General features: G+C 40.1%; 1 protein-coding gene across 6 annotated transcripts in view; it reads left to right on the top strand.

The window, feature by feature from the left end:
* The window catches only part of PLPP1 (phospholipid phosphatase 1), a 120,205-nt gene that overhangs the window by 65,349 nt on the left and 40,474 nt on the right, over positions 1-14,382 (top strand). For 5 of the 6 annotated variants that reach the window (XR_012330674.1, XR_012330676.1, XR_012330675.1 and 2 more), the window contains one exon: positions 10,603-10,883. Coding sequence is in view for 3 of the 6 variants with exons in the window: in XM_073802123.1 (XP_073658224.1) it covers positions 10,603-10,883 (281 nt within the window). In the remaining 3 variants the exon portion in view is untranslated. Of the gene's footprint in view, positions 1-5,510; positions 5,663-10,602; positions 10,884-14,382 lie in introns of all 6 variants that reach the window. The other variant, XM_019930041.3, reaches the window with a different exon arrangement.

Raw genomic sequence — 14,382 nt, 5'->3', positions numbered from 1 at the left:
TTCTCTTATGCTTCCTGCTTAGAGAAGTTCCTTTAGCATTTGTTGTAGAGCTGGTGGTGCTGAATTCTCTTAAGCTTTTGCTTGTCTATAAAGGTTTTAATTTTCTGTCTAAACTGAATGAGATCCTTGCTGGGTAGAGTAATCTTGATTGTACGTTTTTCCCTTTCATCACTTTAAATATGTCCTGCCACTTTCTACTGGCTTGCAGAGTTTCTGCTGAAAGATCCACTGTTAAACTTATGGGGAGTCCCTTGTATGTTATTTGTTGCTTTTCCCTTGCTGCTTTTAATGTTTTTTCTTTGTATTTAATTTCTGATTGTTTGATTAATATGTGTCTTGGTGTGTTTCTCCTTGGATTTACCCTGTATGGTACTTTCTACACTTCCTGGACCTGATTGAGTTATTTCCTTTCCCATATTAGGGAAGTTTTCAACTGTAATCTCTTCAAATATTTTCTCAGTCCCTTTGTTTTTCTCTTATTCTGGGACCCCTATGATTCGAATGTTGGTGCATTTAATGTTGTCCCAGAGGTGTCTTTGACTGTCCTCAATTCTTTTCATTCTTTTTTTCTTTGTTCTGCTCTGCGGTAGTTATTTCCACTATTTTATCTTCCAGGTTACTTACACATTCTTCTGCCTCAGCTATTCTGCTATGGATTCCTTCTAGAGAATTTTCAATTTCATTTATTGTGTTGTTCATCATTGTTTGTTTGCTCTTTAGTTCTTCTAGGTCCTTGTTAGATGTTTCATGTATTTTCTCCATTCTATTTCCAAGATTTTGGATCATCTTTACTATCATTACTCTGCATTCTTTTTCAGGTAGACTGCCTGTTTCCTCTTCATTTGTTTGTTTTGGTGGGTTTTTACTTTGCTCCTTCATCTGCTGCATATTTCTCTGTCTTCTTATTTTGCTTAACTTACTGTGTTTGGGGTCTCCTTTTTGCAGGCTGCAGGTTCGCAGTTCCTGTTGTTTTTGGTGTCTGCCCCCAGTGGGTAAGGCTGGTTCAGTGGGTTGTGTAGGCTTCCTGGTGGAGGGGACTGGTGCCTCTGTTCTGGTGGATGAAGCTGGATCTTGTCTTTCTGGTGAGTAGGACTGAGTCCGGTGGTGTGTTTTGGGGTGTCTGTGACCTTATTATGGTTTTTAGGCAGCCTCTCTGCTAATGGGTGGGGTTGTGTTCCTGTCTTGGTAGTTGTTTGGCATGGGGTGTCTGGCACTGGGCCTTGCTGGTCGTGGTGTGGAGCTGGTTTTTAGTGTTGATACGGAGATCTCTGGGAGAGCTCTTGCTGATTGATATTATGTGGGGCTGGGAGGTGTCTGGTGGTCCACTGTCCTGATCTCAGCTCTCCCACCTCAGAGGCTCAGGCCTCATACCCAGCCGGAGCACCAAGACCCCGTCAGCCACGCGGCCTGTTCCATAGTTGCATATAAAATGTGCTCCATTGTGAAGACTTTCAAAGCCAGAAACTGGAGGTCAAAACTGTACTGCACAGCCAACTTTGCAGCTATCTGCCCAAACAACCTTACTGTGTGGAGCCTTTCAGCTGCTCCCAAACGTTGATTCCTTTTTCCAACTGCCAAGCACTGGGGCAGCCGGTGCTGCTTTCGGGAATTTTTTTTTAATTTTATATCTTTATTGGAGTATAATTGCTTTTCATTGTTGTGTTAGTTTCTGGCTTTGGGCCATTTTGAAGGGAAGGTCCTCAGGACAAGTGATCCTGGCAACTGCTAGGGGCTTACCCGAAAATTCCCTGATCAGGCTGGCTAGCCATGAGTAGCAAGGATCCTGGCTGGCTGTGCCAAAATTTGTTACATAGTCCAAGCTTGTACTGGTGTTGACCTCTTAGCTTTTGCTTGTCTTGTAAAACTTTGATCTCCCTTTCACATCTGAGTGAAAGCCTTGCAGGGTAGAGTATTCTTGGTTGTAGTTTTTACTTTTCATCTCTTTAAATACATTATGTCACTCCCTTCTGGCCTGCAGAATTTCTGCTGAGAAGTTAGCTGATAGCTTTATGGGGGTTCCTTTGTAGGTAACTTGTTGCTTTATGGGGGTTCCCTTGTGGGTGACTTGTTGCTTTTATGCTGCTTTCAATGTTGTTTCTTTATTTTTAATTTTTGCCATTTTAATTATAATGTTCTTGGTGGGCTGCTTTTTAGGTTGATCCTGTTTGACACTCTCTGTGCTTCCTGGACCTGGATGTTTTCCCAGAAGTCTCTTAAACTCTCCTCATTTGTTTTTATTCTTTTTTTTTTTTTTTCTGTTCTGTTCTAACTGTTCATTCATTCTTCTCACAAGTTCTTGAACATCTTTATGATCATTATCTTAAACTCTTTTTCAGGTAGGTTGCTTATCTCCACTTCACTTTTAGTTCTTCTGTGGTTTTATTTTGTTTCTTTACTTGGAATGTTTTTCTCTGTTTCCTCAATTTGCGTGATTCACTGTTTTTATTTCTGTGTATTTGGTAGGTTGGTTACATTTCCTGATCTTGGAGAAGTGGCTTTATGTAGGAGATGTCCTATGTGGCCCAGCAGCATACTCCTCTCTGGTCACCAGAGCTTTGTGTTCTATGGGTTCCCTCTATAGGGGCTGCATGGGTCCTTCTTTTGTGGCTGGCTGACAATTGTGGGTGTACCGGTGTACGTTGGTGGCCCTCAGTCCTGTTGGTTGCCAGGCCCTGCCTTGTGTGGAGGCTGCCAACTGCTGGTGGATGGGGTTGGGTGGTGGGTGGGGCTGGGTCATGGCTTGACTGGCTGCATGGCCACCCACCACCCAACCTGGTAGTGGCCTGCAGGTGGTTGGCTGGATTCTGACTTGGTTGGCCAAGGGGCCCAAGGTGTCCTGCAGCTGGTGTTGGCCTGCTGTTGGGCAGGGCCAGGGCCCTGGGTGTCTGGGGTGGTGCCAGACTACTAGTGGGTGGGCCGGGTCTTTACGCAACTTGCTGTGGGGGGCTGTGGTGGTCCTGGGGCTTGGGTTGGCTTGCTGGTGGGCAGAGTCGGGGCCCAGGAGGACCTGGGGCTAGTGCCGGCCCACTGATGGGCAGAACCAGCTCCTGGGGTCTTTGGCTCTGGGGCCTGAAAGTTCTGGAGCTGGTGTTGGCCTTCTGTGGGCAGTGCCTGGGCCCAGAGTTTGTGGCTGCAGGGCCTTGGGGGTTCTGGGGGTGGTGTCTGCCACAGGTGGGTGGGGCTGGGGCCCATCAGATCTCAGGGCTGGTGCCAGACCCCTGGTGTGTGAGGCCGGGACTGGGGCTAGTGCTGGCCCACTGGTGGGTGGGGCTGGGTCAGACGACTAGCTGTGTGTGTGTGTGTGTGTGTGTGTGTGTGTGTGTGTGTGTGTGTGTGTGTGTGTGTGTGTGTGTGTGTGTGTGTGTGTGTGTGTGTGTGTGTGTGTGTGTGTGTGTGTGTGTGTGTGTGTGTGTGTGTGTGTGTGTGTGTTCCCGGGGGTCCCAGTGCTGTTGGTGGCCCACTTGTAGGTGGGTCTGGGTCCTGGGTCCTATGGTGGGTGGTGTCACGTACTGGGATGGCTGGGGGCTCAGGGGGTTCTACAGCAATCAACCTGCTGGTGGGTAGGTCTGTGTTCCTGCCCACCTAGCTGCCTGGCTTGGGGCATCCCAGGGCTGGTGCTGTCTGGTGGGCAGGGCTGGTCTGCCACTGACTGGCTAGAGGGAGGATTCTAAAGTGGCACTTAGCACCAGTGTCCTGGTGGTGGGATGAGCTTCCCAAAAATGGCCGCTGCCAGTGTCGTTGTTCCCAGAGAGAGTTTCAGTTGCCTTCTGCCTCCTGGGAGTCTCTCCAAGATCAGCAAGTGGGTCCTACCCAAGCTCCATTCAAATAACTGCTTCTGCCCTGGGTCTTGAAACATATGAGATTTTGTTTGTGCTCTCTTAAGAGTGGAGTCTTTATTTCCCACAGCCCTCTGGCTCTCCCAGAAGTAAGCCCTACTGGCTTTCAGAGCCAAACGGTCTGGAGGTTCATATTACTTGTGTACACCCCTGGGTTGAGGAGCCTGATGTGGAGCTAGGACCTTTCGCTCCTTGGGGAGAACCTCTGCAATTGTAATTATTCTCCCATTTGTGGGTTGCCTACACTGGGAATATGGGTGATGACGATACTGCATCTTCACCCTTTCTACTTGTCTTGTTGTGGTTTCTTCTTTATAGCTTTAGCTGTAGAAGATCTTTTCTGCTAATCTTCAGGTCACTCTTATGGATAGTTGCTCTGTAAATAATCATGATTTTGCTGTGCCTGTTGAAGGAGGTGAGCTCAGGGTCTTCCTTCTCTGCCATCTTGGCCACTGCTTGCATCATAAAGACTTCTAATGGTTTAACAGCTTGGCTAATTGGTTAACACAAAAAAATAAACTTTGGTTTATGTATTCAGAGTCTAAATGAAAAACAGGAAGGTAAATAAAAAGAACCAGTAATGGGCTTCTCCTTTTCATTTGGCCCTTGTAGATTGAACACATTTGATACTTGTAGTCTATGCATCAGGCAGAGTGGCAGAAGCTTGGTTGTCATTGAGCCTTTAGGGCTTAGCAGAGTTGATGAGAAACTGTAAATGGTCATCAAGACTTGGAGCTTCATGGAAAGAAAACCTGAATATACAGTGAGTATGTTAGCTTAGTGGTTATTATGGTATTACTGCTGGGAGAATGGGTCACTTAGGGAATCATCCATACCTGGAAAAGTCTTGAAGCAGAACTCATGTTGAGGGTTTCTGCTAAACTCTATCTCTTAGAAAGCAGTCCTGGTTAGTATTAATCAGGATGCTGGGTGCAGTGATGAAGTAAAGGAGGACTGAATTCTTAAAGTTCACATTTAGACAAAAGTTTAGACATTTTGAGATGAGGAGATGAGTGAGAGACGTGATCTTTAGGGAAAACATTGATGATGAAAAAAGAGAGAGCTCTTTTAGGTGCTTTTGTGCTTGACTCTGTTGTCCATCTTTTCTTAAGAAGCTTGGTTTAAGTTTAGACTCCTTTTCATAGCAGCTCTAAACTTGCTGTAGACAGTACAGAAATGAGTGGATAAACTTTATTTAGATACTCTGATAGCTTAGCCAGTGACTGTGACCTGACCAAATATGGTAGTAATGTCAAGATAAAATGGGGAATGTCAAAATGCTGTTTGCAACCTTTTGGAAGTAAAGCTCCTGACAAAGTGGTTTGAAAATAGTGTTGAAAACCCTATGATTAAATGACAACAAGAGCATGAGAAGAGATTTTTTTTCCCCTAAAATCAGTTTAGTGTATTTGGGCAGAAACAAAGGGAAGAAGTTGCTCTTGGTTAAATTGGTTGATAGAGGATTTGGAGGCATTGTTTCCTGTAGAGAAAAGATCTGTACCCTAAACTATAATTTTTCTAACTTCTGTTGCATGTGTTGCTGCATTTCCTTTTTCCATGTGCTCTTATTATTTTTGTGGCAAATGTATTTTTAAACATCTCTGGGATAATTATCACCATTAATTAGTTTTGATATTCCTTTTTAATGATATTTTCATTTATTCCTTTTGCTAGCTGGATTGCCTTTTGCAATTCTTACTTCAAGGCATACCCCTTTCCAACGAGGATTATTCTGTAATGATGAGTCCATCAAGTACCCTTACAAAGAAGACACCATACCTTATCCGTTATTAGGTGGAATAATCATTCCATTCAGTATTATCGTTGTAAGTTAAATCCACTTTTCCAAGTTTATCACTTTTGGGCAATTGGCTTAGTTTTGTGTTAACCTGTTAATGATTGAATGTATAACCCTCTAAAACAATGTGTTTTTTTAACCTTTAATGTTATTTGATCAAAATAATCTCAGCTATTTTAAGTGGGGCCAAAAGAGCAACAATGTATAATCAGAAGAACCTTACTGAACATGTGTAGGTTTTATGCTAACCTTTCTAAGTCACTGTGATTTTTTTTAGAGCTCTAATTTGCTATTGTTTCAGTAATAAGGCAATAGATGACTATTGTATCAGTGTATTTCTAGCATACTTTTTACCTAGGATATTATTTTATAATTTATTGAGACTGTGCATATGAACTGACTTTCTAGTTACTGAGTTCTAGAAAAGTCTTAACAGGTGTTAAGACTTCATTTAACCCATGTTTAGTTTACTTTAAAGAATTTTTAGATAACGGCAGAAATAGAAGAGCCTGAATTCTATATATAATTAGAAGTGAACACGACAAAGAATTTTTACTGGTACTAAAACACTGTAGTAATTATTGTTTTCTAGGATTTCAGGTGGGAATGCTTAGGGAATGTGCTCTGGGGAGAAGATATCAAGTAATTAGACTACATGATTTTTATAATCGCTTGACTCGGATTCTATGACTTTAATTAGTTTTATGCTCCATAACTTGTAACTTTAGAAATAAGATTTGTGTTACAAGCAGAAAATATGGTCTCATCCAGGAGATAGACCAAAAAGATAATAGCATATCTAGCTTGTCTGTTCTGGAGTTTATTAAAAAAAAAACAAATCTTCTTGATTTAGAAATTTAATGTCTTATTGCAGAATGATCACAGCTCCTTGTTAGCACTAAAAGTTAATCAACTCATAATTTGTGGTGTATAATTAATAAAAGAAAACCTCTGCTATACAAATGTTTGTTTTGCAAGACTCTGAGCTCCTTGAAGGTAGAGGTGGTGCCTTGTTCATCTTGGTATCCTCACTGTTGCCATGGACCCTGACATGTCCTAGGTGCTGGAATGAAACTTGAGAGATTTTGCCGTAATGTTGGTGACTCTCCTACAGTATAGTGAAGTTTTAAGAAATCAGTGGTTTGTTTAATCTAGACAGATCTTTACACTGAGTTTTTACTATTAAAAGAAAGCAAGCCAAGCCTATGATCCTTCCATTAAAGAGGGAGTATGAGTATCAGGGTCTTTTTTTTAAAGTATATGTTTCTGGGACTTCCCTAGTGGCGCAGTAGTTAAGAATCCGCCTGCCTGTGCAGGTGACACGGGTTCGAGCCCTGGTCCAGGAAGATCCCACATGCCGCGGAGCAACTAAGCCCGTGCGCCACAACTACTGAACCTGCGCTCTAGAACCCGCGAGCCACAGCTACTGAGCCTGAGTGCCACAACTACTGAAGCCCATGTGCCTAGAGCCCATGATCTGCAACAAGAGAAGCCACTGCAATGAGAAGCCCACGCACCACAATGAAGAGTAGCCCCCGCTCGCCACAACTAGAGAAAGCTGGTGCACAGCAATGAAGACCCGATGCAGCCTAAATAAATAAATAAATAAATAAAAATAAAGTATGTGTTTCCGAGAGAATAGCTCTTTAAATATAAAAATTTTAGTAGGACTCTTCTGCAAATAGTAGCTGATTTCAGACAAGATTCAAGTACTCAAACACTGCTACAAATGTACTTGTCTTTCAATTCTACTTTTGTTTGTATCTCAGTAAGAAGGATGCTGCATAAGCAAAACTACAGAAATCTGCTACAGACCAGAGGCCTGCAACAGGACAGGGTGCTGTGTAGCCTGCACAGCTAGCGCAGAACGTGACAGACACTCAGTTAGCAAAACTTGTTATTTGTATTTTATTAACTTGGAAGTTTTGATTATTTCACCATCACCTGTGAGAAAGTTATCTTTGTAAAACAGCAAGTAAGTTGAGTGTAGTTTTCCTTAAAAAGAGCAGACTGTTTAAAGGTGCTGTAAAAGTACTTTTTTCATATCAACTGTATCAACAGAGACAAACACTGCTTAGGGCAGTGGTTTTATATACTAATTTAAAATAATTTCAGTTTATTCACTAACTCAGCTTCTTTCAGGCAGCACTTGGTTAGACTTGTATATGTTTAATTTAATTTCTAGAAAGTAAATTATTTCTTTTGAAAAAAAAATCAGGACTGTGATTGGGACTTCATACCAGGCCTTTGATTTGACTTGCAAATGATCCACACATACATGAGTGATTGAGGGAGCCCGATAGAGAATCAGTATTAATATAGTTTCTCAGAAGCCAAGGGAGAATTTCAATAAGGGCAAAATAGTCAGTGATGTTTTATACTACTGAGAAGTTAAGATTTGGGTTGATAAAAATCTGTTTTGACTTTTTTGGAGAGATATTCAGTAGAATAAAGGGAATGGAGGTATTTAGACATATTTAGGAAGGAGTGGAAGTACGCCAATGATTTTAGACTGTTCTTTGGGAAGGTGGGTCCTGAGTGGAAGACACATAACTGTAGTGACAGTGTAGAGATGTATAAAATTATCTTGGTTGGTGGAGATATAAAGAAGATGGTGAGAAAATACTCTGGTACATAGGTTTTAAATGGTTGAATCACGCTGATTTAGATAATTATTAGCTTTGATCTTCAAAGTATTCTGTTTTACTCCCCAAACATCATCTTTAGTTCTTTAATAATTTATCCTGTCTTTATTTGGAGTAGTAAATAATGCGTGACCAGTAATCTCAGCTCTAAGATTAGGGCACAGTTAATTTAAGCGTGGACTTCACCAGAGGCTGAGTTGGTATAAATGGCTCAAAGGGCAAGATAAGGTATTAAAATGAAATGAAAATGTGTCTTGCATGTGTAGTGCAATGCACAGACACATCCCTGCATTTAATTTAGAAGAATTAATTTAGGACATCTCTACTGTCTATTTTTTATATAATAAAAAAATGATGTAAGTCGACCTAGCATTTGTTGGCTTTAGAACCCCTCACACCCTTTCCCAGAATTAAGGGCTAAGTTTCAGCATATACCACTTCTGTAGATCAACTTTTAATCTGTGCCCAGTGCTCTGAATGTTCCTAGTGAACATATTTTTGGTCATCAGTGGCAGGAACCAGGGTTTGGGTGGCCCTAAACAATGATCATTATGACTAGGAAGACTCACAGAGACCAGTACTTGTTTTTGGAAAGTAGTTGAGTGCTTACACAAGAAGAGCTGATAGCTGAGAAGTGGAAGTTTTGACTGCTCAAATTGTGGTTGACTAATATATTTGGTATATATTTCAAATTATCAAAGATCAACTCCATAACAAAACATTAGAGATATCCTTTCTTGCTGCTAATCTATCAAGGCAGTTGCTGGAACACCTTAACAGCCTGAGAGACTGTAATATACTTTAATTCAAGGCCTCTAGGGCAATCGCCGGGGAGAACCCTAAGCACAGTTGGGGAGGTATGGTATCCCCAGAAGTGCGTGTGGTTTTCCTCTCCTGTGAGGCCTGTTCTCAGCAAAGGTTTGATTAAGTCATTCACATTAAGGATTATAATGAGGAATATATTTCTGTGGGGTTTAACATGTTTAAATTAAGGGTGTTTACCTTTTCCCCAAGAGGCGAATTGAAATTTACTGACCACCAGCTCTGTTTTAGGTCACTATGGTGGTACTAGCTTTCTGTTGAACTAAAAATTCATTCTTGCTTTTGTAGAGTTCATAGTCTAGTTGTCAAAGTTATGACATTCTAATTATGGAATTCTAGGAGCCTTTGAGCCAGATGAGGAAAAAATTTTTGATATCAGGTTCTTGAAATCCCTTTCAGGAGGCAACCATTTATTTCATCTGTGGTAAGGCTCACCCTGAAGATAATTAGTCGTCACTAATAGAAATGTTTGAATGCTTTGTAAAATTGTTTATGTAAATTTAAGACGAAGCAGTGAAACTCTTAAGTGAAACTTTGTGATTTATATCCACCCCCAACATAAATTAGCAAGCAGAATTTTTTTTAAGTGTTTATTTTGGTCTCAGGTAGCTAGAGTGTGGTTTATTTTATCAGCAATTTAAATTTTTTGTAATGTTGCCATTCAGTATTTTTTCAAATTTCTCAGGATATTGGCCTGTGAACTTGGGAAGTATTTGAAAACCTTTTTATGCCTTTAATTACACTGGTGCGTGCTCACACACACACTCTAATAGAATCTGGGAAGTCTCTGACTCCCATTTTACAAAAGTCAGTGAAAATTAAAAGAGGAAGGAATCACTTGAAATGTTGTGTTGGAGAAGGAGAGCATCAAGTGTGTGTTTGGTCTTTTAATGAGACTTGTTAAGGAATCCAGCCCTAAATGTCTCCGGGAGAGGCAGGACTGGGAGGCCTTGACAGCTGATCTCTGCCCTCTGTACCCTTTGGCCTCTGTGTTTGATCCCTGCTTTTATTATATTGGCTTTTTCCTCTCTGTGGGACTGTTTTACCCTTTTTAACATGATGAATATTTTTGATTCAAAGGAATGTTTGATGCAAATGCAGACTCTGTCAGATAAAAGTACTTATGTAAGGGATATTCTAATTGGGAAGTTTGTATTCTTTGAAAAACCATGTTTTTTATCCTCCATGATACATCATTGTCTACTTATTAAGGCTTAGTTTATTTGAATACAAGTAAAGAAATAAGGTTTTATTGTTTCAAGGTAGACTTTGAAATTATTTTGGCTTTGCCATTGCTCTGTAAGCAAAGTATCAATTGCTCTGACACCTTTTTTTGTGGTCTAGAATTAGATATCCTGTTCTCCATTTGAAAAGGAAAAAAAGGGGGAGGTATTTTTAAAACAAATATTTTATTGTGATTTACCATTTTCTTTTCTATTTTTTACTTTGTTTAAAGTGCCTGGTTGCTGCTTTAACATTATTTTTCTGTTTTTTTTTTCAGATGATTGTTGGAGAAACCCTATCTGTTTACTTTAACCTCTTGCACTCGAATTCCTTTATCAGGAATAACTACATAGCCACTATTTACAAAGCCATTGGAACATTTTTATTTGGTGCAGCTGCTAGTCAGTCCCTGACTGATATTGCCAAGTATTCGATAGGCAGACTGCGGCCTCACTTCTTGGATGTTTGTGACCCAGACTGGTCAAAAATCAACTGCAGTGATGGCTACATTGAAAACTACATATGTCGAGGGAATGCACAAAAAGTGAAGGAGGGCAGGTGCGTGTTAAATTTTTAATGCTTGTTTTATCTTGTATATTCTTGGAATAGAAGGTTTCAGTGATTGGAAGATGAGTCATCCACTAATTCAGAGAGAAGCTAGTGTAATCACCAGGAGGTGAACTGAGATCATGTTTGATCTATTTTCTCTACTTACTCTTTTTTCCTGTTTTATCCCTATACTCCATTTAAGAGCATTTTAATGCAACTCTTTTCATCTTCAGTGTGTAATAATATAAAATGAACCTTTTAGATCATACAGACCAGGGTCAGCAAACGTTTTCTTAAGGTGCCAGATAATAAATATTTTAGGCTTTGTGGACCGTATGTTGACTAGTATCCAACTCTGCCTTTGTAGCAGGAAAAAGCAGTCACAGACAGTCCTTGAACAAGTGGGTGTAGCTGTGTCCCAGTGAAACTTTATTTATTACATAAACAGTGGCTGCCCTGTGGGTTATAGTTTGCTTACTTCTGATCTAGTCCAACCAGGTATGAAGCTCTGCTAGATCTCTTAGTATTCCTGGAGTATTTTTTTGTAAGGTAACTTCATTCATATTTTGATAGCTCTAGGTCCTCAGGTTGCTTTCTTATAACACACTTGTTGGGCTACTTTCTACATCAGGAGCACTGTTAGACATGAATGAAAGAGAATGTTTGGAACCCAGAAGGTCTAATGCCTTTAATTTATAGATGAGCAGACAGAGGGCCAATAACATTAAATAAAGCCACTAATTAGTAGCAGAGCCAATTCCTCATCCCAAGTCTCAGAATTGTCAATCTTTTCTATATGTTTGACCTTCTTGTATTTTAAGATAGCTGTTACCATTTTCCTTTATTTATTCATCCAACAAATACTTTCTCTCAGAAAAACATCCTCTGATTTTTTTTTTTTTAATATATGATTCCCAGACACTTTATTATCCTTGTTAGTTCTTTTGTAAGTCACGGAGGCCTGCTAGTACCCATCGGTATTTGCATTTAGTGGGGATGAAAAACACCTTATTTAAGAGTATGCATTATGCTATGTGTTTGGCATTCAGCAGTGAACAAGACAGCTCTGGTTTCTATCTTCATGGAGCTTAGTCTAGCAGGGAAGACTTACATTAAACAATGTTGACAATGGAATAGAATCTCCCTGTTGATAACAAGGCCAAAGAATAGACAGGCTGTTGAATGGCAAGCTCTGAGGTGATGATATGAGGACTGATATGGGTGTAAAGTCTTAATGAAGGGGGGAAAGTGACTTAAGTGCTAACTGGTTGAGAAGTAGATAGTGGAAGGTGGTATTGTTGATTTGAGCATAGGTAAGCAAGCATTTTTTATAAGAGGGAAAGAATGGTCCAGAAATGGCTTTGAGGAGTGATGAAGATAATCAAGACCAACACTGGACTCTTAAGGTGTGGGATGTAGATATCTCATTCTCTGCTTTGATAGTAATACAGGGCCAAGCAGTGTCCTAGGGAAAGGCTCTTTAGTTTAATAACTAGGAGATGTGAAGTTTCAGTGAAGAGTTTGAAGACACAGGGAAATACAGAGGATTTTAACCATAGAATTGGAATTCCAGAATGTACAGTGGAGGAGTTGGGTTGGAAGGGATAATTAGTGGCTTGCCTGGAGAAGAGAAAGCTTATTTTGATAGAGATTGCTTCTAATTTGTTGATCAGTTTGTGAAGAACTGCCATTTTGATATTAAGTCCTCTAATCCATGAGTATGGTATATCTTTCCATTTATTTGATGTTCTTTAGTTTCTCTTAGCAATAGTTTTTAGATTTTGGTGTCCATGTCGTGCACACATTTTGTTAAATATATCACTGAGTTTTTAATATTTCTTTTTTTTTTTTTTTTTGCTGTACGCGGGGCCTCTCACTGTTGTGGCCTCTCCCATTGCGGAGCACAGGCTCCGGACGCACAGGCTCAGCGCCCATGGCTCACGGGCCCAGCCGCTCTGCGGCATGTGGGATCTTCCTGGACTGGAGCACGAACCCGTGTCCCCTGCATCGGCAGGTGGACTCTCAACCACTGTGCCACCAGGGAAACCCTTTAATATTTCTTGATGCTATTACGAAAGGGTTTTTAAAAAATTTTTAAATTGATTTCTAGTTGTTATGTTTAGAAATAAACCAAACAAACAAAAAGTTGGTTTTTTTATATGGTTTTATTTGGCCTTTTATCCTATAACCTTGTTAATGTAACTTATTAGTTGGAGTAACTTCTTTTATAGGTTCTTCAAGATTTTCTCTGTTCCTCTTCATACTGTCTGTGAATAAAGAGAGTTATACTTCTTTTTTTCCCTTCTATATTGCCTTTTATTTCTTTTCCTTGCTGTATTATACTGGCTAAGACTGCTAATACAATGTTGAAAGAAGTGGGGAGAGCAGATAATGCTTGTCTTATTCCTGACCTTAGGTAGAAAGCATTCAGTGTTTCACCATTAAATATATTACCTATGTGTTTTCTGTAGATGTCCTTTATTAGATTTTTGTCGAAAGTGTGTGGTTTGTCAGATGCTTTTTCTATGGCTGTTGAGAAGGTCATATTGTTTTCCTTCTTTATTCTCTCAATACAATGTATGCCTTTAATTTTGGGATATTAAAGCAACTTTTCATTCCTGGGAATAAACTCCACTTGGTCATGGTATATAAAATCTTTTTATATTAAGTGGATTCAATTTGCTAATGTTTTGTTAATGATTTTTTCTTCTGTGTTCATGAGTGTTATTTGTCTATAGTTTTCTTTTAAAGTTGTTGCCTAGATTTGGTATCAGTGTTTGGTATTAAGGTTTGATAGAATTTGCCAGTAAATACATTTAGACTTGGAGTTTTCTTTGTAGGAATGTTTTTTTAAAAAATGGATGTAGGATTATCAGGTTATTCCTTTCTTTTTTTTTTAAATTTATTTATTTGGTTTTGGCTACATTGGGTGTTTGTTGCTGTGCGCAGGCTTTCTCTAGTTGCGGTGAGTGGGGACTGCTGTTCACTGTGGTGCACGGGCTTCTCATTGTGTTGGCTTCTCTTGTTGCAGAGCACAGCTCTAGGCACACAGGCTTCAGTAGTTGTGGCACGTGGACTCAGTAGTTGTGGCTCACAAGCTCTAGAGCGCAGGCTCAGTTGTGGCGCACGGGCTTAGTTGCTCTGCGGTATGTGGGATCTTCCCAGACCAGTGCTTGAACCCATATCCCCTGCATTGGCAGGCGGATTCTTAACCACTGCGCCACCAGGGAAGTCCTGGTTATCTCTTTCTTATATGAGCTTTTGTCATTTGCCTTTTAAGGATTTGTCTATTTATCTAAATTATCAAATTTATTGACATCAAGTTGTTCACAGTGTCTCCTTACTGTCCTTTTATTGTTTGTAAGAAGTGTAGAGCAAGCCCCTCTTACATTCCTGCCATTGATAATTTGTGTCTTAATCTCTTTTTTCTGGAGTGGTCTGGCACGAAGCTTTCAATTTTATTAATCTTTTTATTAGTTTCATTGGTTTCTTTTGGGGTCATTGACTT

The sequence above is a fragment of the Tursiops truncatus genome, chromosome 3 (assembly GCF_011762595.2).
Source record: "Tursiops truncatus isolate mTurTru1 chromosome 3, mTurTru1.mat.Y, whole genome shotgun sequence".
Lineage (NCBI taxonomy): Eukaryota > Metazoa > Chordata > Mammalia > Artiodactyla > Delphinidae > Tursiops > Tursiops truncatus.
The sequence above is the reverse complement of the archived record's forward strand: the minus strand, read 5'-3'. Positions and strand labels throughout refer to the sequence as shown.